This window comes from Dendrobates tinctorius, unplaced genomic scaffold, assembly GCF_039654945.1.
Source record: "Dendrobates tinctorius isolate UK_male_01 unplaced genomic scaffold, ASM3965494v1 ptg000004l, whole genome shotgun sequence".
Classification (NCBI taxonomy): domain Eukaryota; kingdom Metazoa; phylum Chordata; class Amphibia; order Anura; family Dendrobatidae; genus Dendrobates; species Dendrobates tinctorius.
In genome coordinates, this window is record NW_027361672.1 from 28,121,082 (window position 1) to 28,145,743 (window position 24,662).

The 24,662-nt window shown below is 45.9% G+C and overlaps 1 protein-coding gene across 1 annotated transcript in view; it reads right to left on the reverse strand.

The window, feature by feature from the left end:
- The window catches only part of LOC141082662 (beta-Ala-His dipeptidase-like), a 151,153-nt gene extending 133,472 nt beyond the window's left edge, over positions 1-17,681 (reverse strand). Inside the window, exons 1-2 of the mRNA XM_073566615.1 lie at positions 17,551-17,681; positions 16,775-16,897 (exon numbers count right to left, since the gene is read on the reverse strand). Of these exons, the coding sequence (XP_073422716.1) occupies positions 16,775-16,825 (51 nt within the window). The 5' untranslated portion in view covers positions 16,826-16,897; positions 17,551-17,681. The remainder of the gene's footprint in view (positions 1-16,774; positions 16,898-17,550) is intronic.
- Positions 17,682-24,662: the final 6,981 nt, after the last annotated feature.

The window sequence follows — 24,662 nt, forward strand, 5'->3', positions numbered from 1 at the left end:
TTTTGTCTGGCCCATTTTTGGAGTTTTGTGTGAAATGATCGATGTTTTGTTTTTTGCTTCATTCTCTTTTGTGTTTTTTCATTTAAGACAAATTAAATGAAGATAATAATACCAAAGAATTTGTGTTTGCAATCATTTTCAGGAAGAAACTGAGTATTATCAGACAAAATTGCAGGGGTGTCAATACTTTTGGCCACAACTGTATGTTCTGACCATGAGTCAGATCTTGAAAAAGACTAGCGTCGAAACGCGTAGATCTGTCTCACTTGTCCTAAATGGAGCTGTAACTGCTTGCATGCCTATTTGGAAAATGTTTTTCCTTTTTAGTAACAAGCGATAAAGTACATTATTTAACTTTTCATTCCACACTGGATTTTTTCTTTTTTATTGCACTTTCTGGTTGCTCTGCCTGATCTGTGCGAGGAATTGGATTGGAACCTATCTACAGACATTGGGGTAAGCTGACATTTTTTTGCCATTGTTTGGAAACCAATCTATAAGACTATCAAACTTTGATGCAATTGTACCCAGTGGCTTAATATCTATTACTTATGTAAACCAGCATTTTTTGCACATTGTACAGTTCTGTTATTGCACCCAACATATATACTTACCCATATTGTATGGTTAGCATGCATTCCCGATACCCCACAACAATAATCACTGTTTACAGTCTGCTTTAGCATAGACCATTGCTTGGTTATTAGAGATGAGCAATGCGATTCGATCTACCCTCGTCTAGTATCTAGTCTGAGTCTTTGGGGTAGCCAGTCTTCACTTCTGTGCCTGGTATCCTGGGTGCCTCTAGCACTTACTAGTCCCTTAAAAGTGATCACAAAGTGACACACATCCTGACAACATGTGAGACCAAGTCAACAGGCCTTAAGGGTGTCCAGGATGCTGGGCTGTGGAAAGAGGGTGCAGAAATGCGCACTACTTGCCAGAGAAAACAGGACTAGATGCCGGACAAAGGCACATTAATCGAATTCCAACCACTAGGAAAGCTCCTCTATCTACAACATTTTTGGTTATTACCTTGTAGGCCAGTCCACTCACTATTATTATTCCAATGTTACTTTTAAGGTATGTGCACACGCTGCGGATTCCGCTGTGGAATTTTCCACGCAGATTTTGCTAAATCCGCAGGTAAAATGACTTGCGTTTTACCTGCGGATTTAGTGCAGATTTACTGCGGATTATCTGCAGCTTTTGTGTGGATTTCCCCTGCGTTTTGACATCTGTGGATTCCTATAATAGAGCAGTTGTCAAAACGTAGCACATCTGCATAAAAGAAGTGACATGCTGCAGATTTGAATCCGCAGCAAATCTGCACGGAAAAATCTGCAGCATGTACACAGCGTTTTTTGTTTAACATAGGCTAAAATGGTACTGTACATAACTTGCAGATCTGCTGCAGATCCACAGGAGCAAATCCGCTGCGGATCTGCAAAATGTGCACATACCCTTAGCTTGCTAAGGGTATGTGCCCATGTTGCAGAAATGCTGCGGAATTGTCCGCATTTCTGCAACTCGCTGCCGCGGGTAAAACACGTGTAATTTGCATGCGTTCTCCCACAAAATACATGCGTTATGCAAGTGTTTTTAGCTTGCGGAATTCAAGAGCTTTTCCAAGCGATTTGAAACATCGCTTGGAAAAGTGATTGACAGGTTGGTCACACTTGTCAAGCATAGTGCTTGACAAGTGTGACCAACTATTTACTATTGATGCTGCCTATGCAGCATCAACAGTAAAAGATAGAATGTTAAAAATAATTTAAAAAATAAAAAATCTGGATATACTTACCTTCTGTCGGCCCCCGATCTCCTCAGCGGTGCTACCAGTCCTCAGCGGCGCTACTGGCAAGTTCCGTTCCCAGGCGTGCTTTGCGCAAATGACCTTTGTGACGTCACTCGACCGCGACGTCGCAGAGGTCATTCATTTTGTCTCAAAGCACAACTGTGAAGCACCGCTGAAGATCGGGAGGACACCGGGAGCCGACAAAGGGTGAGTATATCCCTATTTTTTATTTTAATTCTATTTTTAACAGGAATATGGTACCCAGGGCCTGGAGGAGAGTCTCCTTTCCTCCAAACCCTGGGTACCATCCTCACATGAAAAGCTCACTTTACGCATGGTGGGCATAGTTACATGCGTAAAGTGAGCGTTTTAATGCAATCCTATGGCGGCGGAATTGCCGCGATTCCGCAAAATTAATTGACATGCTGCACATTTGGGTCGCCCTCCCAGGGCTGTGGGGTACTCGGTACCGGGCCGGTCTCTCAAAGGGGAATGTCACAGCAGCGGTGACCCGGTTCGTGGCCCTGGGCGCCCATGTAAAAGGGATTAAGTGATGGAATAAAGTTTATGAGTGAATAATTTGTGACGCCACCTGTGGTGTTCGGCAATGAAGATGTTAAGCCGATGCTGCAGACAGATCCTCTGGGACAGATGGTGGGCTGCAGCAATGATGTTGTGGCCCTCCACAGGTAGGGCAGTAGTCCCAGGGCAGTGAGGATAGGTGTTGAGGAAGAGGGTGTAGTGTCTGGCACAGAGATGTAGCAGTGCTGACGGGGTTGCAGGAAGAAGGCAAGGACACAACAGGGTGCAGTTTCTTTACCTTTACTTTGCTTGGCAAATGCAGTCCAGGGTCCAGATTACAGATGGCACAGGAGCTGGCTAGCCTGGAAGCAACTTAGGAATCTCTCTAGGCAGATGGGTTGTGTAGTCTCCTTCCTAGCGCTTAGTTTTAGGTACTTGCAGTACTGTGTTACACTGACGTTCCACTTGCTTATTCTCTCTTGAACTCTCTCGTATGGCAGACAGCTGTAGCCTTTCTCTTCTGGCTCACACGTCGCTGTTGTGCCTCCGAGTCTTATGTGGGAATAGAGCATTTACAGCTTCCTATTCCTCCGGTTTCTGTTGTAGGACCATCAGTGTCCATACAGCCTTGGAGACCGGGCTCCAGATCAGGCACTGTAGCTGGGAATGAGCCTGAACTCTCTGCTCAACCTCCCAGCTCTTCTCCTTACGTCCACACACGTTGCCCTCCTCACACGAACTCCCAAATCTCCCTTCCTGGCCCTCAGAGAGTAGCTCTTCCCCCAGTTTTGGTTCAGATCTCCCTCTGCTGACCTGGAATGGAACTGTGTTGTGTGTTGTGGTTAACTGCCAGAGAGACCCTTTATTGCTTCCAAGCATGACATCACTCTCACTAGGAGGAAGGTAATGCCACTGTGGCGACCATACTCCTGGGGGCGCCACACATTTTTCCACAATGCGATTCCACAGAGAAAAAATCCGCAGCATTGGCACAGCAACTGCGGAATCCCATAGGATTGCATGGGATGTGCTTTGGTAGCGTTTTTTAAGTGTTTCCGCAGCAGCAAAAACGCTGTGGAAACACTTAAAAAACGCAATGTGGGCACACAGCCTTAAAGTTCCTCCTGGAATTGTATGTGCACACAAAATATTTTTTACATGTGCGAACAGATGAGTTTATCAGAAGGAAGACGCGCCAGGACACACTGGTGTCTTTTGTCCTGATGTGCCTATTTTGGGGTCTTTCCTTTTTTTTTTTCAACATCTTTTCCTATTATTGCCGTATTTTTTGGACTATGGGATGCACTACAAATTTTGGGGAGGAAAATAGCAAAAAAAAAGATTTTATAAGATGGGGGTCCGTATTATGGTCAGAAATGAAGTGATCTTACCTGGGGGGCGGCGGTGGCAGTGGAGCGGGGGCACAGGAAGCATGGTCCCTTCTTTAGGTAGCCGGCGGTGGCAGGAGTGGAAAAAATGCTGTGGGTCCTGGTGGGAAAAGTGGGTGCCTCAGCGATGCTTCAGGCCCGGTGTGAGTGGTGAGACAGAGTGGAGCGCATTACATTTTCGGTGGCCACTTTTGCGAAGTTGGAGGCGGTACCTGCGAAGACTAGGATCTCGGCTCGGCTGAGATCTCAATCTATGTAAGCGCCGCTTCAGGTGTCCATCTTCCTGAAGTTCTGCCTCACTGCCGACACTGACCTACCACATCACACCTCTTCTGCTGCCACCTGGGTTCCTGAGGAAGGGACCCTGTCTCCTGTGATCAAGTTCCACAACCCGTAAAACCCCATCGTAAGCTACATTCGGACTATTTGATGCATACTCCATTTTCCCCAACATTTTTTATGAAGAAAAGTGTGTCTTATAACCCGAAAAATATGGTATTTGTATTGAATAAACTAGAGAGCGGCTTCCAAAATGAAGCCGCTTGAAGTCCTTTGCTTTGTTAAAAGAATCTTCAAAAACTGGATGTGTGGTGCCCCTGAGGCTCAGTCGCCACAGAGGTACTGCACCTTATCTAAGGTGTGGTGCCCCACCATCCAGGTAAGTTGGAGGCTCTTGACCACGCTCCAACACTCGCACCCCACACAATAGAGTAGTTCAGCAAAACCACATTGCGGCTCCTTGCTTAGAGAGAAGCAGAGCACCTTTGGTGGTTCCCTGCTTGGAACACTATACGTGCTGGGAGGTGGGTGGAGTTAAGAATATATATATAAGAGTGGGACAGTTCCAGGATTGAAGGTCAGTCAGTCAGTCAGAAGGAGAGTAAGCCACTCGGGAGGAGTGGGGATCCCTGGAAGAGGGATAGAGGAAGGACTGCTGCAGCTGCCTCAGTGACCTGAGCCAGCTGGCACGGGAAAGGAAAGAAGGAGAAGGACATTGAACTGAAGCCTGAGCTTCCATAGGAGAGAAAGACAAGTACGGAAGGTAGGAGTAAAAGGGAACACAGAGGACGTGGGTTAGAGGAAGAACCCTGCCTAGAAGTTCTAAGCGCAAGGCCGGGGCCCGGTCCCCGAGGTTGTATGGACACTAATGGTTCTGCAGCAAACACCGGTGGAGTAGAGGGCTGTAAATGCACTACTCCCATCTAAGACTTGAGGGCACAACAGCAACACGGATAGAGAGCTGGGACTTAGGAGTAGCGAGTCCCTAAAGCAGGCTACAGCTGTCTGCCATGCAAGTAGAGTTCTTGGGAACATCTGTCAGGAGGAACTCCAGTGTAACACAGTACTAGGAGATCTTCACACTTAAAGGCGCTATAGTGGAGACGTTCAGGAAAGGCACATAAGTTGGCGGAGTGTGGAAGGGAGCATTCCATCTTGCCTGGAGGTTAACTGAGTCCCTGACCCGGAGGACACGGCACAGAAGCGGGCACTACAGACTGTGAGTAAAGCTTTGGAACTACATGCCCTGGTGTCCTCCATTCCTTCCTGCGTCCGTCCGCCTGGCACTGCTACATCCCCAGCGCTGGACACTACACCATCTAGGTGTCTCCACCTCTACACTGCCCTGGGACAACAGCCCTGCCTGTGGAGGGCTATACCATCCTTGCTACAACACACCATATGTCCCAGAGCATCTGTCTGCAGCATCGGCTTAACACCTCCCTTGCCGAACACCACAGGTGACGTCACAAACTGTTCATTTAACAACATTCAAACCATTCATATCCCTTTTTACTTGGGCGCCCAGGGCCACAGTCGAGGTCACCGCTGCTGTGACACATCCCACTGATACCGGCCCGGTACCGAGTACCCCACGGCCCTGGGAGGGCGACCCAGATGTATGCACAGTAAGTTGTTTTTCAATTGCGCTGCATATGTTTATTCTTTTTGGTGCTTATTTAGTGCTTTGTCAGGTGGGATATGGAGCATACCTTCCTGAGAAAGAAAGACGTTGTGTGCACGTACCCTTAGATATGGTCATAGGGACTTCACTTCCAATTTTTGTGCCTTCTTTTTTAGATATCTGTCTGTTGTTTTTGTATATGCTTTCCAATGTTGCTATTTTATTGAGTGAATGTAACTCAGAGAATAAAGAAAGTACATAATACATATCATTTAAGACTGTGTATAAATGTAAATATTACTACACTTATCGAATGTATAATCATTATACAGTCAATACAACTAATGGCCCTTGATCTGCTGCCACTCATTCTGTCTATGAGATCGGTGCCCTTTTTCTTCATGTCCAAAATGGTAGCTGCAGAGGCATGGAGAACTCTACTCTGTGAAAGTCTTAAAGGGAATCGGTCACGCTATGAACCTGCAGAAATAGGGTTAATGCTGTTATCAAGATGCTGAAAACTGAAAGCATCGCACAGGAGAAAATGAACTTTATTCCCCCTGGAGCCTAGGCACTTTGACCGACAGCCAGCTCTGCTCTTAAGTAGTGCATAGTCAGCAGTCAGTCAACGTTCCAGACCAGGACTTACAGCTGCCACAGTCTCTCAGGAGGAATAAAGTTCATTTTCTCCAGGGCGCCACACTTTCATTATAGCAGTTGGCCACCTTCCTCAAACTTTTTGTCTGCAAATTAACTCTCTATCTGCAGTTCAATAGTGTTATCCAATATGAGAGGTTCCCTTTGAGCACTCCTCCTTTTCTCTCATCGCAAGATGACAACAGGAAAATAACTGGGAAAAAAAGTGCAATAGGGTCTTATCCAATGACAATAGGGTGTCGGGAAAAAGTTAGATACTCACCTTACCGAGTTGCTCGCTCTAGTGTTATCTGAGTATCCGGGGCGTGCTCGGATATTATGTTCGAGTCCCTCTGGTTGCATTACTTGCTGCTGTTGAACCAACTAGAGCGTGATCAAATAAGAGCACATTCGCTCATCACTAGTGCCCACTCTTGCGGGGTCCAAAGCTGGTGCCTTGGCCCATAATTTCCTAAATCCATGTTAAATCAGGATTCTATCTCAGCAGCGCATGAGTGATACCTCCCGTTATTATCGCAAGACGGACACAGCACTGTTGTCCTCTTTGCTGGTCCGTCCCTTCCGTGATTAGATGATTTGAGCCAGGACTAGTCTGGAGAATTAAAGGAAAAACACCGTATGCACAGCTTCAGAAGGTGCTCAAGTAGGGCCCCACACCATACATAAATAATAAAGAAAACTTGGCACTCAGCAACTAGAATATTTATTTGGATTTTTTAATGCAGCCAGAAAATAATAGACGTTTCGGCCTCACTGGCCTTCATCAGTAACAGACTGCAGTATAGTAGTTAATCGCATTCAGTGTGATAGTAGAAGTGACACCATAGTCACTTTAAATGTGCCTGGTCATGCACTAGGCGCTGGGCATGACCAACAGTGGATTCTGGGTCGCTGATGTCTGCAGGGCACCCCCATCCACCCAGGTACTATTTGATTCAGGCTCCATGCCCAGCGCCTAGTGCACGACCAGGCACATTTAAAGTGACTATGGTGTCACTTCTACTATCACACTGAATGCGATTCACTACTATACTGCAGTCTGTTACTGATGAAGGCCAGTGAGGCCGAAACGTCTATTATTTTCTGGCTGTATTAAAAAATCCAAAAAAATATTCTAGAAGTTGAGTGCCAAGTTTTCTTTATTAGTCTGGAGAAATAACATATGGCTTTGCTCATTTACACAAGACAAGCTGCAGAATAAAATAGCTTTCACCAAACACAGATATGTGAGTTTATAATTTCAAAAGCTTTATTATAATGCTGCTATTAGCATATAAAATAACTATAAGTACATTACAGTGCTTTGATGGCCTGACAGGTTACTTTTAAATGTGATAAAGTGCTTAAATCAGAGGTCTACCAGATCTAATAGTAGCTACCAGCAATTATAAAGGGCAAAGACTGCGTACCATATGAAATGACACAAAGTTCATCCAGAAGACAGGTAGCAAATATACAGATACACTATTTATGTTTCACTGTCGCTTAGTCTGGGGTAAGTGAACCTGACAGTGCTAGATATCTATTTAGATAAGCCTTTTTCTATCAGTATGAGAAAAAGAAGAGCATGCACAAAACAGGGATTACCAGACTAGAAAAAAGTGGAAAAAATATATCTTTTATGACAACACTGCACAACACACTGGAAACATTAAAAGCATTAAAAAATGCCCGAAGGGCAGTGAGAAATATACACAGAACCCACAATAGGGTTAAAAGGACCCCGCCAAAACCCACCACTGAACGGAGCAATAGAGGATACAGACAAATAACCCTTCAATCATAAATGGTGGCTAAATTGATGGAAACAAGATCCCTCAAATGTAAATAAATATATTTGTGCCAAAGCTGCTTACATCACCTGACTAGAAAGTGGCAATAAGAAATCCTATTATTGATGCAAGGTCTAAACTGAAGGACTGCCCCTGATGAAGCCAGGTTCCCTGGTGTTAGGCGTCGGATTCCTGGCACTGCACAGCGGGAATCCAGAGCCAGACATCCTGCGGTCTCCCATTCTCCTCCGACCGCTCGGACTCCTGCTCAGCAATCATGGCAAACCAGGCATTCTCCTCAGACTCATTCTGTGAGCCTGGATATTGCTGCTACCTCCGGTGCAGCAAAGGTAGCACAACTTGCTTTGCAGGGAACCGCTCCGGAGGCTAAGTCCTCGTGCCGTGCTACTGGGCATGCCCGCAACGTGCCCTCTCACTGGAGAGCAGGGGTCACATGTGCAGGTCCTATGTCGGATCTGATTGGTCCTTCCCAAAGTACTGGAAGGTCCCGGAAGCGCATGGCTATAAAAAGCCCGCATGGCGGCTCGGCCATGCGCTAGTGTAGCATATTATTCTGTGTGTGTATGGTGATGGATGCATGGACTGGTGTCTGACTCATTATGAAACCCCTACCCTCTGATATTACGAGTGGTGACTGAGTGTGCACAGTCAGCTCCAGGGTTGTGGCAAGCTACACGCCACTTGCTCCACGCCTACACTAGCGTCCGTCGGCGCCCGGTCCTCGGCGCCGACGCTTGCGGCCTTAGCTGCCGCTGCGCTGCAATACCAGCAGCTATTGGTGTTCGCAGCTGCGACGCCACACGCCGGCTCCTGTGACGTTAACAGGGCCAGCGTCTTTGCATATATTTTTGCCAAGCGACTCTGTGTCTGAACAGAGCCGCTCCTAGCGTTCGGGTGACGTTAACCCGTGCGCACTGCGGCACCTTCTGGTGCATCTGCCATTGTCCAGCAGCGGTCTAGTCATCTACCGCACGGTGGAACCCGGGCGGCGAACGCACCTCCTATTATTTATATTTGGTGCGTTCCGCCGTCCCTAACATTACACTAGCGCCAGGGTCTGGCTGGCAATGGCAGACGTGCAGCGCTATATTCGGCAGCTGGAGAGCAGGTTGGCGGCTATTGAGAGCGCCAACTCAGCAGCGAATACCGCGCTAACTGCTGCCCAGACAGTCGCCGAGGCTGTCTTACGTGCGCCCGCTCTTTTGCCCATGCCGACACTTTCTTGCCTCCCGCTTCCCAACAAATTTTCGGGTGACAGCGCCACCTGTAGGGGATTCGTCAGTCAGTGCTCAATTCAGCTTGAGTTACTGGCTGCACGGTTTCCTACAGAGCGGGCTAAGGTGGGGTTTATTGTGTCACTTTTGTCTGGCAGAGCATTACAATGGGCCACGCCATTGTGGGAACGTGATGATCCCGTGGTTCAGGGTGCTGCGCAGTTCCTCGCGGCCCTGAAGCAGGTCTTTTTGGGACCACGGATCACGCACGACACCTCTTTACAATTACTCTCCCTAACACAGGGGTCACTCTCGGTCAGCCATTATGCCGTCTGGTTCCGGACATTGGCTTCCGAGTTAGAGTGGCCGGTCAAAGCCTTAGTCCCGGTGTTTTGGAGAGGGTTGGCTGAGCACGTTAAAGACGCTCTAGCTACCAGAGAGGTTCCCACAAGTCTGGAGGATTTGATTGCCGTTTCCACCCGCATTGACCTCCGGTTTACGGAGCGCAGGCTGGAACGGGCACAGTCCAGACGTAGGGTTAACTTGGCTCCCACATTCACCGAACCACTAATATACCCCGCACAGGAGCTTTCACCCTCTGAACCTATGGAGGTGTCTCGCACCGGCTCTAAGCCACGACCAATGCGAAGCTCTGCACGTTGCTATCAGTGCCGACAGTTTGGTCACCCGGCTAGCACGAGTCCTCTGCGGGCGAAAAGGCGTCCACGCCCAGTGGCCGTAGGTAGTGGGCAGTCCAATATAAAACCCTTCTCACCCAAACCGGTATTCCGGGGCATCTTAAACAGTGGGTCCTCCACCTGGGAGGCAGAGGTTACCGTGGACTCTGGGGCCGAGGGGAACTTTATGTCTTCTACCTTCGCCCAGAAACACGCCATTCCCCTGGTATTATTACCTCAGCCTCTGACCATCAGGGTGGTTAACGGAGCACCGTTACCCTCTCAGGTGACCCATCAGACAGCTCCACTAGGGCTCACTATCTCACCCTCTCATCATGAGACTCTGTCCCTGCTAATCCTGCCCGACGGCATCGATCAGGTGCTGCTCGGGGTTCCCTGGCTTCGGTGCCACTCTCCTCATATCGAGTGGGCGACAGGGAAGATACTGGCCTGGAGCAAGGACTGCGAGGGGAGATGTCTGAGGGGCAGTCTTCAGGTGGCTTCCACTGAAGTGCCTGCGGATCTCTCCGCACTACCTAAACCCTACCACCAATACGCGGACGTCTTCTCCAAAAAATCTGCAGAGACGCTCCCGCCGCACCGTCCTTATGACTGCCCGATAGACCTCATGCCAGGCACAGAACCTCCTAGAGGCTGTGTGTATCCACTATCTCTCCCTGAGACTGAAGCTATGTCACAATACATCCGGGAGAACCTGGCTAGAGGCTTTATCAGAAAGTCGGTGTCACCGGCTGGTGCAGGGTTCTTCTTCGTTCAGAAGAAGAGCGGAGAGTTATGCCCCTGCATTGACTACAGAGGTCTCAATGCGATCATGGTTAAAAACAAATACCCTCTACCGTTGATCTCCGAGTTGTTTGGCAGGTTGCGAGGGGCCCAGATCTTTACTAAGTTGGATCTGCGAGGGGCATACAACCTGATCTGCATTCGCGAAGGAGACGAATGGAAGACAGCTTTTAATACCAGGGATGGCCATTACGAATATCTCGTTATGCCTTTTGGCCTTTGTAATGCGCCAGCTGTCTTCCAGGATTTTGTCAACGACGTCTTCCGCGACATGCTTTCTACCTCGGTGGTGGTATATCTGGATGATATACTCATCTTTTCGCCAGATTTGACTACCCACCGGAGGGACGTCTGCAGGGTCTTCGACCGTCTGCGGGCGAATTCCCTCTTTGCCAAGCTGGAGAAGTGCCAGTTTGAGCAGGAGTCGTTGCCATTCCTGGGCTATATCATCTCGGCCCAGGGGCTGGCCATGGATCCTGCCAAACTGCAAGCGGTAATGGACTGGCAAGAACCTCATTCACTCAAAGCGGTGCAGCGCTTTCTGGGGTTCGTGAACTATTACCGCCAGTTTATACCACACTTTTCCACCCTGGTAGCTCCTTTGGTTGCTTTCACCAAAAAAGGAGCTAACCCCAACGCTTGGTCTGAACAGGTCTCCAAGGCCTTCTCGGCTATAAAGTCTCATTTTGCTGGTGCTCCCATCCTACATCGTCCCGATGTGAACAAGCCATTTATACTAGAGGTAGATGCCTCCTCTGTCGGTGCAGGAGCAGTTCTTTTCCAAAAGGACGCTCAAGGTCAGAAGCATCCCTGCTTCTTCTTCTCAAAGACCTTCTCACTGGCAGAGAAGAATTACTCCATCGGTGACAGGGAGCTGCTAGCCATGAAGTTGGCCTTTTCAGAATGGAGACATCTCCTGGAGGGGGCTCGGTTTCCCTTCCAGGTATATACGGACCATAAAAATCTGGTCTATTTACAGACTGCCCAGCGCCTGAACTCCCGTCAGGCTAGGTGGTCACTCTTCTTTTCCACCTTCCGCTTCACCCTGCACTACCTTTCTGGAGAGAAGAACGTCCGTGCGGATGCTCTCTCACGCTCGGTGGTCTCGGCGGAAGAAGGAGAGGCTGAGCCTCGGATAATTCTCCCGCCGGAGAGTTTTACGACTGTGGTTCCAGTCGCTCTCGAGTCAGTGCCACCAGGCAAGACCTTGGTGCCTCCTCAGCTACGGCCGGAGGTCCTCGCCTGGGCACATGCCTCCAGGGTGGGTGGTCATTTTGGCAATAAACGGACCACCGAACTACTGGCAAGGTCATATTGGTGGCCACATATGGCTCGAGATGTCAAGGAATACGTGCAAGCATGCGTCTCGTGTGCTCGAAACAGACCCTATAGACAGAGGCCGGCGGGGCTGTTGTATCCCCTGCCAGTGGCGGATAGACCATGGGAGATGGTTGGCATGGACTTCATAGTTGGCCTGCCCAAGTCTGGTGGCAGTACGGTCATCTGGGTGGTCACCGACCATTTTTCCAAAATGGTGCACCTGGTGCCACTCGCACGCCTGCCTTCCGCTCGAGGTCTGGCCTCTTTGTTTATTAAGCACGTATTCCGTCTGCATGGCATGCCGGACAAAATCGTGAGTGACCGAGGTCCCCAGTTTGCGTCTCGGTTTTGGAGGGAGCTCTGCAGCCTACTCAGCATCGAGCTAAATCTGTCCTCCGCCTACCATCCCGAGACGAATGGCTTGGTCGAGAGAGCCAATCAAACCTTGGTCACCAATCTACGGCATTTTGTCTCTGCCAGGCAGGATGACTGGGCATCCTTACTACCTTGGGCTGAATTTGCCCTAAACAATGCGGTAGCTGATTCCACTGGACAGACCCCCTTCCTATTAAACTACGGTCAACATCCATGCGTCCCTGTCCCAATGCCAGTGTCCTCCACTGACTCCAGGGTGGCAGACTGGGCAGTGGAGGCCCGGGACATTTGGGATCACACTCAGGATGCTATCCGGGCATCTAAAGAAAGGATGAGGGCGTCCGCCAACACGCATCGGCGGCCCGCGCCAAGCTTCTCCCCTGGCGACATGGTTTGGCTCTCTACCCGAAATATTAAACTGCGGGTCGAGTCTCCCAAGTTCGCACCGCGATACATTGGACCATTCAAGGTCCTCGAGCGACTTAGCTCGGTGGTCTACCGCCTGGCTCTTCCTCCACATTTGGCCATTTCGGACATGTTCCATGTGTCCCTCCTCAAACCAGTTCACATGATCCGGTTCTCTGAGTCATCTGCCGGGTCATCAGACTTATCGTCTGACGAGTTTGAGGTTAACGCCATCGTGGGGCGCAGGTTTGTCCGTGGCAAAAAATGTTATTTGGTGGACTGGAAGGGTCATGGTCCCGAGGCTCGGACCTGGGAGCCGGTGGAAAACATTCATGCACCGCTCCTGATCGCGGCCTTTGAGCGCAGTGAGGCTCGGAGGGGTGGCCCTAGGAGAGGGGGTAATGTTAGGCGTCGGATTCCTGGCACTGCACAGCGGGAATCCAGAGCCAGACATCCTGCGGTCTCCCATTCTCATCCGACCGCTCGGACTCCTGCTCAGCAATCACGGCGAACCAGGCATTCTCCTCAGACTCATTCTGTGAGCCTGGATGCTGCTGCCACCTCCGGTGCAGCAAAGGTAGCGCAACTTGCTTTGCAGGGAACCGCTCCGGAGGCTAAGTCCTCGTGCCGTGCTACTGGGCATGCCCGCAATGTGCCCTCTCACTGGAGAGCAGGGGTCACATGTGCAGGTCCTATGTCGGATCTGATTGGTCCTTCCCAAAGTACTGGAAGGTCCCGGAAGCGCATGGCTATAAAAAGCCCGCATGGCGGCCCGGCCATGCGCTAGTGTAGCATATTATTCTGTGTGTGTATGGTGATGGATGCATGGACTGGTGTCTGACTCATTATGAAACCCCTACCCTCTGATATTACGAGTGGTGACTGAGTGTGCACAGTCAGCTCCAGGGTTGTGGCAAGCTACACGCCACTTGCTCCACGCCTACACTAGCGTCCGTCGGCGCCCGGTCCTCGGCGCCGACGCTTGCGGCCTTAGCTGCCGCTGCGCTGCAAAACCAGCAGCTATTGGTGTTCTCAGCTGCGACGCCACACGCCGGCTCCTGTGACGTTAACAGGGCCAGCGTCTTTGCATATATTTTTGCCAAGCGACTCTGTGTCTGAACAGAGCCGCTCCTAGCGTTCGAGTGACGTTAACCCGTGCGCACTACGGCACCTTCTGGTGCATCTGCCATTGTCCAGCAGCGGTCTAGTCACCTACCGCACGGTGGACCCGGGCGGCAAACGCACCTCCTATTATTTATATTTGGTGCGTTCCGCCGTCCCTAACACCTGGCGTAACGCGTCGGGCATTTGTGGGCTCCCGCCTCCCCCACTGCTTTCCCCATTATCGGGTATTTATGCTGCTCTAGCTGGATATGCCATTGGGTCTAGGGATATGTTTTCATCACCTGGGTTCAGGTTGTATTAGGCACCATTTTCTTTGCTCTCTAGTCCTTCAGTTTAGACCTTGCATCAATAATAGGATTTCTTATTGCCACTTTCTAGTCTGGTGATGTAAGCAGCTTTGGCACAAATATATTTATTTACATTTGAGGGATCTTGTTTCCATCAATGTAGCCACCATTTATGATTGAAGGGGTATTTGTCTGTATCCTCTATTGCTCCTTTCAGTGGTGGGTTTTGGCGGGGTCCTTTTAACCCTATTGTGGGTTCTGTGTATATTTCTCACTGCCCTTCGGGCATTTTTTAATACTTTTAATGTTTCCAGTGTGTTGTGCAGTGTTGTCATAATAAAAGATATATTTTTTCTACTTTATTCTAGTCTGGTAATCCCTGTTTTCTGCATGCTCTTCTTTTTCTCATACAGTTTGCTATTTGCATGCACGGGCGATCCCGAGCAGTGGTGCCCTCCAGCTCTCTGTTCACACCTTTTTCTATCAGTGCAGTGATGACACCTTAAAAATGATTCAGTTAAATCAGTGAATCATTAATGGTAGGTACCCTGTCTGGGGTGAGTGGAATATACGACCAACCAAAACAGCCCAAAGAGTGTTGTAGTGAGAATTAATTGGAGAGAGGCAAAAAATAATGTGCCCCCTGCATGTATTGCTTGTTACAGTGGCATGTAAAAGTTTGGGCACCCTTGTTCAAAATTACTGTTACTGTGAACAGTTAAGCAAGTTGAAGATGAAATGATCTCTAAAAGGTCTAAAGTTAAAGATGACACATTTCCTTTGTATTTTAGGCAAAAAAATATATTGTCATCTTTTACATTTTAAAAATTACAAAAAGGAAAATGGATTGATGCAAAAGTTTGGGAACCCATGAAATAGCTCAATGTGCTCAGTTAACTTTGACCAAGGTTTCTGATCTTAATTAGCCTGTTAGGGTTATGGCTTGTTCATTATCATCATTAGGAAAGGTCGGGTGAGGTAAATTTCCCAGCTTTATAGAATTCAGCCTCCTCTAACTTTGTACCAAAATAACCCAGCAGCCATGGGTTCTTCTTCAGTGATAGATGCTCGTAGGATTGCTAGAGAGGCAAATTAGAACCTCTTCTTGACTGCAAAAGACCTTCAGAAAGATTTAGCAGACTTTAGAGTTGTACTACATTGTTCTAGTATTCAGAGACACCTGCACAAATATAGCCTTAATGAAAGAGTCTTCAGAAGAATACCTCTCCTGCGTCCTTACCAAAATAAACCTGATGAATTTTGGAAACAAGTCCTGTGGACCGATGAGGTTAACATAGAACTCTTTGGTCACAATGATTAAAGGTTTGTGTGGAGAAAAAAGGGCACAAAATTTCAGAAAAAGAACATCTCACCAACCATTAAGCATGGGGGTGAATCAATCATGCTTTGGAGTTGTTTTGCAGCCAATGGCACAGGGAACATTTCACGGGTAGAGGGAAGAATGAAATTTCAACAAATTATTGATGCAAACATAACACCATCTATAAAAAAAAATAAAAGCTGAAGTTGAAAAGAGTATGGCTTCTGAAAATCGATAATGATCCTAAACACATGCCAAAATTCACAATATTCTACCTCAATAGGCACAAGCTGAAGTTTTTACAATGGCCCTCACAGTCCACTGATGTGAACATCATTGAAAATCTGTGGCTAGACCTCAAAATAACACTGCACGCAAGACGACCCAGGAATCTCACAGAACTCTAAGAATTTTCCAAAGGAAGAATGGATGAAAATCCCTCAAACAAGAATTGAAAGTTTCTTGGCTGGCTACAAAAAGTGTTTACAAGCTGTAATACTTGCAAAATGGGGTGCTACTAGGCACTAACCATAAAGCGTGCCTCAGCTTTTACATTGGCCCATTTTCCTTTTTGTAATTTTTAAAATCTAAAAATTGAAAATCGATATATATTTTTGTCTAAAATACAAAGGAAATGTGTCATCTTTAATGTCATGCCTTTTAGAGATAATTTCATCTTCAACTTGCTTATCTGTTCACAATAACAGTAATTTTGACCAGGGGTGCCCAAACTTTTACATGCCACTGTACATTGACATCTTCTCACTTGTTGCTGTGTTTCAATGTCTTGTCCTGAAATCATCGTATGTCCTGGGATGCAATAGCGAAACTATTGCTGGGCATCCATTCCATTGCCACCTTATTTGCCTTTTATAATTGCTGGTAGATATTACTAAGTCTCTAGAGACCTCTGATTCGTTTTAGCATTTGAGTGATATTCCTTTTATATGTGCTTGGGGATATGGTTTTGTACCATTGGAGTGATGTTCTTTTATCCCAGCTTTATCTTTTTATAAAATTAAGTGTATTGGTTTATGAGTATCTCAAACATGATTTATTAGATCACATAGTTATTAGCACGTGCACATCAATTGTACACGTTTGAATTTTACTCTTCGGTAATATAAGTTCTGAAAAGGTTTCCTTAATACATTTACTTTTTCTGAAAACGCTGTTTCACCTTACCATAGAGACCGAGCGATGCAGGGTAGTGAATGTCTTCATTTTTACTTCCATTTTTAATTGTGTCCAGAATGTAACAGTCAGTGTCAGGTTTCTCCAGTGCCTTCAATAAAGTCCTATCTCCAGCTGTTCATAAAATATAGTACGTAAGCACCCGGCGCTGGCATGGCAGAATAAAAATAGATGTACGGAAATGGAGACATTAGTAATACATATAAAGGGATTAAGAAATACCAACTGAGTGACTTAAGAATTAAGGGTTAGTGAGGTCTTGGCCACAGATTAGGCAATATTCAGGAATGTTTGGATTTTGCAATGTTTTAATATTACTTAACAGATTTTTACAAAATGGAACAGTTTTTCGTTACTATGGACTGGCTATCTCACCACTCGTACCTTATCAGTTGGATTAACCAAATTGTGGCCACGACTAAAGTCACTTTTAAATATATGTTGTATCAGAATATTATGAAAGCAGTATATGATGGGGCATATTTCAATATTTACTATATATATATTATATCATTAATAATAACATACATACTCATTTGAATATACATTTGTATATAGTTATAAAATGTGTCATACATTCATGCAAAATGCAATGTCCTAAATATTGTACCTTACTAGGTTCTTCATACATTCACGGCACATGACTTACAAACCCTGCTGCAAGCAACCATGCGGAGATGAGCTCTACAAACTTCATTGCATTCATAATGTAAGATTAGCATTCAGCATCATACAGTTCACACCGCTTCATATGTTCGTCTAGATACCTGCTCAACGCTCTTCCTGCAGATCATGGAAATGGATGGAGATCTGGAATATTTTCTATTCGTTTGGTCGCAGTGTTATCACAGTGGTGTACCCTGCAGAGTCTGACATATCATGCTGCTTGTTCTGACCTTCCCAGTGTGTTACCCAGCAATGATTGGCTGGGCTCAGCAGACCTAAAACTGAACATCTCAGCCTCCTGTTAGGTTTAGGGAGGGGAGCGAGGTTTGTTCAATGTTTGTTCCGCAGATTACGGAAAATTCCAGGCAAAAGACAGGAACATATGGCTTTTAGTTTACCCAGGGGAAAAGGTTACAGTGAAATTTTACTTTAGAGACACTTTTAAATTGGGGAATAAATACAAGAAGATAGACCACCGCATTCTTAAAGGGGTCAGTCAGCAGATTTCTCATAGAGAACACAGGAGCGCTGCTGTGTATGACAGTCGATTGAGCTGAATGTTGGTGGAACGATTCACGCATGGTTTGCTGACTCTCATCTAATGTGTATAGCCATCTTTTGTCACAAGCTCATGCATAGATTTAACTAATTTTGGAGCCAGAAATGTGCAGCAAAACAAAGGGCCTGATTAATCAAGATCAACATTATTCACGCCGGTCTTGATGAGAGAGCGTACTGGAGTCAACCCTTGACTCTGCCCTGTCCTTCAAACCGCACATCCAAGCTCTCTCCACCTCCTGTCGCCTCCAGCTCAAAAATATTTCCAGAATTCGTCCCTTCCTCATCCCACAATCTACTAAAATGCTTGTGCATGCCCTCACCATCTCCCACCTCGATTATTGCAACATACTTTTCTGTGGCCTCCCTACTAACACCCTGACACCCATCCAGTCCATCCTTAACTCTGCCACTCGACTAATTCATCTCTCTCCTCGCTACTCCTCCACTTCTTCCCTCTGCAAATCTCTTCACTGGCTCCCATTCTCTCAGCGTATCAAATTCAAATTACTAATACTGACCTACAAGGCCATCTATAACCTGTCTCCTCCATATATATCTGAACTAATCTCCCGATATCTTCCCTCACGTAATCTCTGGTCCTCCCAAGACCTCCTTCTCTGCTCCACACTTTTTCGTTCCTCACACAACCGCCTCTAAGACTTCTCCCGAATATCCCCCATCCTCTGGAATTCTTGGCCCCAACACATCCGACTATCAACCACACTTGGATCCTTCAGATGGAACCTGAAAACCCATCTCTTCAGGAAAGCTTACAGCTTTCAATGATCCCTGCTGCTTCCTCACTACTACTGGAGCTACCGCCTCACCATCATTGGAGCTGCTGTAACCCCCCAACCTACTGTTTCCTTCCACACCATCCTGTAGAATATAAGCCCGAAAGGGCAGGGTCCTCTCTCCCCTCTATATCAGTCTTTGATTGTTAGTTTGTTTACTGTAAGTGATATCTGTAATTTGTATGTAACCCCTTCTCATGTACAGCACCATGGAACCAATGGTGCTTTATAAATAAATAATAATAATAATAATAATGAAGTGGTGCACACCTTTTCATGACTGTTGCATTTGACAAGCAGTGTGTGCCTGTCAGGACTCTGGATTCTCTGTTCATCTATGGTGCTTTATTGCCCTTTTTCAAGATGGCATCTGTTGCCTCACCTCTGGCCTTGTGATCCACCTTCCCTGTCTTTATACACCTGGTTTGCCTTCCAGTCCATGCTTGTGTATTCTGCTTGAATCCCTGGCTCTATGCTGCGAGAGACTGCTCCTCTCCAATAGATCTGGTTCAGCCCTTCCAGCAAACCTCTCCAGTTCTCAGTAGCAAGCTGTTAGGCGTTGGATTTCTGCGCTTATTCCGCAGAGATCCAGACCCTCACATTCTGCAGTCTCCTGCTGTTTATCTACGGCAGAGGAGATTGCAGAGGAGATTGCCTTGCAGCAAATCTCTCCTGAGGCTAAGTCCTTCTGTCCTCCTACTGAGCATGCTCATTGGACGATCTCCCATTGGAGATCGGGAGTCATGTGCTCAGGTCCCGCTCCAGATCTCATTGGTCCATCTCAGAGATCTGGAGGCTTGCGAAAGGTCCCGGCTGCTATAAAAGGCGTGCATGGCTGTTCCGCCATGTGCTAGCATAGACTTACTTGCTGCTGTGTGTATGAGGACGGATGTATGATTCTGGTGAATGACTCATTATAAAACCCCTTCCCTCTGATATGACGTATGTGGTTAGGGACTGAGTTAGAATCAGCGCCAGCGCTCCTCTGCTGCAACATCCACAGCTGCTAGCGTCCGACATTGCGCTTGCACCTTAGCCTTGTCGTTTAGTGTCAGTGTCCACGCCGCGCTGCAGTAGCAGCCCCTTTGCGTCCGCAGTTGCGACGCTCCGCACACGGTAGGTCTAGACGGACGTAGTGCCGCCGTCTTCGGCTACTCCTGTGACCTGATACCGTGTGTGCATTTTTACTGAGTACTGTGACCTCAACAGGCTCAGTCTTTTGTGTTTGTACTTATTTGGCATCTCTGTGAATTACCTGAGATTGCTCTGCGCACCAGGGTGAAGTTTAACCCTGTGCGCATTTCCGCCATATTGCTCCTGCCCCCACTTAGCAGCGGTTATATCACCCACTGCACGGTGGACCCGGAGCTGCGAACGCACTTTATTATTATTTTTATTTAGCACGTTCCGCCGTTCCTAGCACAAGCTTTGTGTGAGTTTTTCCGTATCTGCATCTGTCTCGACCTGCCTGCCTAGGACACGTAAGCTCGGCCTACTTCAGCTAACCTTGTTGGTGTGCAGTGGCAGTATTTGTGACTGTTCTGGACTTCCTAAGAGACTGCCAGCCCTGTTGTGAAGTGTGACTTCTGAAAGGCTTTCCCTAGTCTGTGCATTGCCCAAGAGACTTTGCCTGCAGCAGTGCTGCATATGAACTACTTCAATATCTCCCTGTTTGCAGTGTTTTCTTGAACTGTTTCTCACTTGCTACACCTGTGTTTATTTGTGTAATACAGACTTGTTACTTCTGTTCAGTTTACTCATTGTCTCAAGCCAAGAGGTTGTTACACTATAATTGTTACAGCGCCTCTGTGCTAAGCCATAAATCTCAATCCAGCTAATGGAATGAGATTTCTGGGATAGAGAATGCCACGGCTCATCATGAAATCTCATTATTTTGTAGATCTGGGAGAAAGTTGTGTGAAAACACCAGAGTTGTAAAATTTAGACTCAACTTCGAGTTTTGCCTTTTCAAAGCTTTTTAGCCAGAATTCTGGAGTAAAAACTTTAGGCTGTGTGCACACGTTGCGGTTTTTGATGCGTTTCCGCAGCATTTTTGGACACAGAATTGCATCAAATCCGCAGTGTAGTACAGTACCCAATGATAGTTAATGTGAATTTGAGATTTGCTGTGCCCAGATTCACTGTTTTTTTTCCACAGCATGTCAAGTCTTTGTGCGGAAATGCAGCGTTTCTGCACCCATTGACGATACATTGAGTAAGACAAATCCGCACATCAAAAAACGCATGACAATCTGTAACAAATCTGCAACAAAACCGCAAGAAATCCGCATCAATTCTGCATGAAACCTGCAAGCATTTTGGCCTGTGTTTTCTGCCAAGAGATGCAGATTCTGTGCAGAAAATTCCACAGGCCAATCCGCAACGTGTGCACATACCCTTAATGAATTGGGACCACGGAGTCTATTAAACGGTGCAAAATTTTTCGTGAAACTTAAAAGGAAACATTATTTTTAGCCTAGTGCAGGAATCCACTATTCTTAAAAACCAAATGGATAGAAGGACTGATACTTCTCTTCAGTGGGCCAATTCTGCTGCCTTTTCTCTTTCAGTTGCCTCTTCGCAGTGGGTTTGACTGAGTGGGTTAACCTAGAATCTTCAAGGGTGTGTCCAAAGAAATGACATTTTCAAATCTGTGCCTAATATAAAGCTAAGGCTGGAGTCACACACAACCATTAAAAAAACGGTCCCATTATAACGGTCCGAAATCGCACAAAGGTATCTTAACCATTGATCCATTTTTGATGCGATTTTTCTTAATTGATGCCGATTTTAATCGCATGTAAGGATCCGTTTGACATCCGTCTGGCGAGATTTTCTCGCAGGGTAGCTAAATGGACATATAATGGAGCCCAATGACAGGTTTCCCCACACAAAGAATGAATAGATCTAGACACACATATATATATATATATATATATATATATATATATTATACATGTCATAGAGACACATTAATATATTTATATTACAAATTCATACAGTTCATCATAGCAGAATAGCCGCAGAAACATTTGCCGGCTTTTGTATAATTATTCTCTTGCCCGACATGAAATGACACATGGTTTACATATAGTTAACAAAAAAAGCAAGAAATGAAATGGTTAACTATATGTAAACCATGTGTCATTTCATGTCGGGCAGGAGAATAATTATACAAAAGCCGGCAAATGTTTCTGCGGCTATTCTGCTATGATGAACTGTATGAATTTGTAATATATATATTAATGTGTCTCTATGACATGTATAAAATATATATATATGTATATATATATATATATGTGTGTCTAGATCTATTCATTCTTTATTTAACCGGTCTCTGTGATTTTACTGTATTTGAAGAATTGCCGGCTTTTGCTAAAGGACACCGGGTGTGATTTTATCACAAGTCACACATCTAGTCCGTTTTTTGTCCCATTTTTTCTCGCCCCCATAGACTTGTATTGTCGAATCCGATCCGAAAATCCGTGACAATCGCAGCATGCTGCGATTGTCTTGGTCCGATGATCGAATCCGATCAAAAATCGCATGATGGGAGCTGCCCCATAGAATAACATTGGGACGAATGCAATGCGATTTTCTTATCGCATTGCATTCGTCCGATTTAATCGCCAGTGTGACTCCGGCCTTACTGTGGAATTCCTATCTGATTTTAATTAGTGTACCCGGAGGATGAGTTTTAAAAGTCTTGCCCGATTAACCTCGGCTCTCTTACGCCAGTAATGGTCAGGTAACATTCTTCAAATAACACTTTTGTTTTCTTCCCTTTTTAGCCAGCAAGTCTGTTTGGACCACAACTCATAAATTTATTCAAGTCCCTCAGTGAAGATACAGATGTATCCTTCCAAAGAAGGAAGCTGTGTTTAAGACCCTTTCAGAGCCAATCTTGTGATTCTTTGAGAAATAGAGGAATTTCTTTACAGTCCTAATAGAGATGCTTCAAAATCAGTAATGAAATTTCCTCCACTTATAGAAGCCTTTTGAAGGAGAAGCTAGAAATTTGAACGTTTGACAACAAATTTTATTTTCCTCAATTAGAAGCAAAATTATCCTGCTTTTCATCTACTAGGCAAAAGACTACATCTGACTGGACTGCTGGGGGCTTTCTTTCAATCAGAGGGGTTTTGTCAGACTCTTACAATATTTGTAAAATGCCTGGCACGTCTGGAGTTAAAAAAAATTTTAATTTTTTTTTAATCCATATAAAAGAAACCCACGTTTCACGAAATATCACATGGCAAACTATTGAGTTCCTGGCACCAACATTGCTTTAATAGACAAAAAATATGCAGAAATGCATCAGTCTTCAATGTGATCTCTCACAGGAAGTGTGGTTTTATATGGACTAAATAGAGCATTAATATTTTTTATGCATTTTTGGATTATGAATATTAGTTGCTGTGGATCAACAATGGAGTCATGCACTTCCTCCATGTGAAGTTGGTGGAATATACAGTATATTTCAACAGTGGTAAACTCACTTATTTTTAACTTACAAAATTCCTCCAACCACTCACTTCTTCAACACACAGAGTCAGAGACTTCTTCAATTGATCCAAGACATTATGAAGAAAAGCACTCTAGAAAAAATCCAATACCATCATCAAGGCACTAGCATCTCTTCAATGGTCTTTACAGTCCTCAAAAAAAAGGAAGCATTTGGTCATCAAACCTTCCCACATTTCTACTGAAGAAAAAGTTTTGCATGAAAACAATTTGTTCAGTGACAGCATTCATAATGTGATTTCTTCATTACCATAGACTTGAAAGACACTTCATAATCTACAGTGTGTACGGAAAGTATTCAGACCGCTTTACATTTTCACTCTTTGTTTCATTGCAGCCATTTGGTTAATTCAAAAAAGTTCATTTTTTTCTCATTAATGTATACTCTGCACCCCATCTTGACTGAGAAAAACAGAAATGTAGAAATTTTTGCAAATTTATTAAAAAAGAAAAACTGAAATATCACATGGTCATAAGTATTCGGACCCTTTGCTCAGTATTGAGTAGAAGCACCCTTTTAAGCTAGTACAGCCATGAGTCTTCTTGGGAATGATGCAACAAGTATTTCACACTTGAATTTGGGGATGCTCTGCCATTCTTCCCTGCAGATCCTCTCCAGTTCCGTCAGGTTGGATGGTGAACGTTGGTGGACAGCCATTTTCAGGTTTCTCCAGAGATGCTATATTAGGTTTAAGTCAGGGCTTTGCCTGGGCCAGTCAAGAATAGTCACAGAGTTGATCTGAAGCCACTCCTTTGTTATTTTAGCTGTGTGCTTAGGGTCATTGTCTTGTCTTGTTGGAAGGTGAACCTTCGGCCGTCTGAGGTCCAGAGCACTCTGGAAGAAGTTTTCATCCAGGATATCTCTGTACTTAGCCGCATTCATGTTTCCTTCAATTGCAACCAGTCGTCCTGTCCCTTCAGCTGAAAAAACCCCCCATAGCATGATGCTGCCACCACTATGTTTCACTGTTGGGATTGTATTGAGCAGGTGATGAGCAGTGCCTGGTTTTCTCCACACATACCGCTTAGAATTATCACCAAAAAGTTCTATCTTCGTCTCTTCAGACCAGAGAATCTTATTTCTCATAGTCTGGGAGTCCTTAATGTGTTTTTTAGCAAACTCTATGTGGGTTTTCATATGTCTTGCACTGAGTAGAGGCTTCCATCGGGCTACTCTGCCATAAAGGCTCAAATGGTGGAGGGCTGCAGTGATAGTTGACTTTGTGGAACTTTCTCCTATCTCCCTACTGCATCTGTGGAGCTAAGCCACAGTGATCTTGAGGTTCTTCTTTACCTCTCTCACCAAGGCTCTTCTCCCACAATTCTGAAGTTTG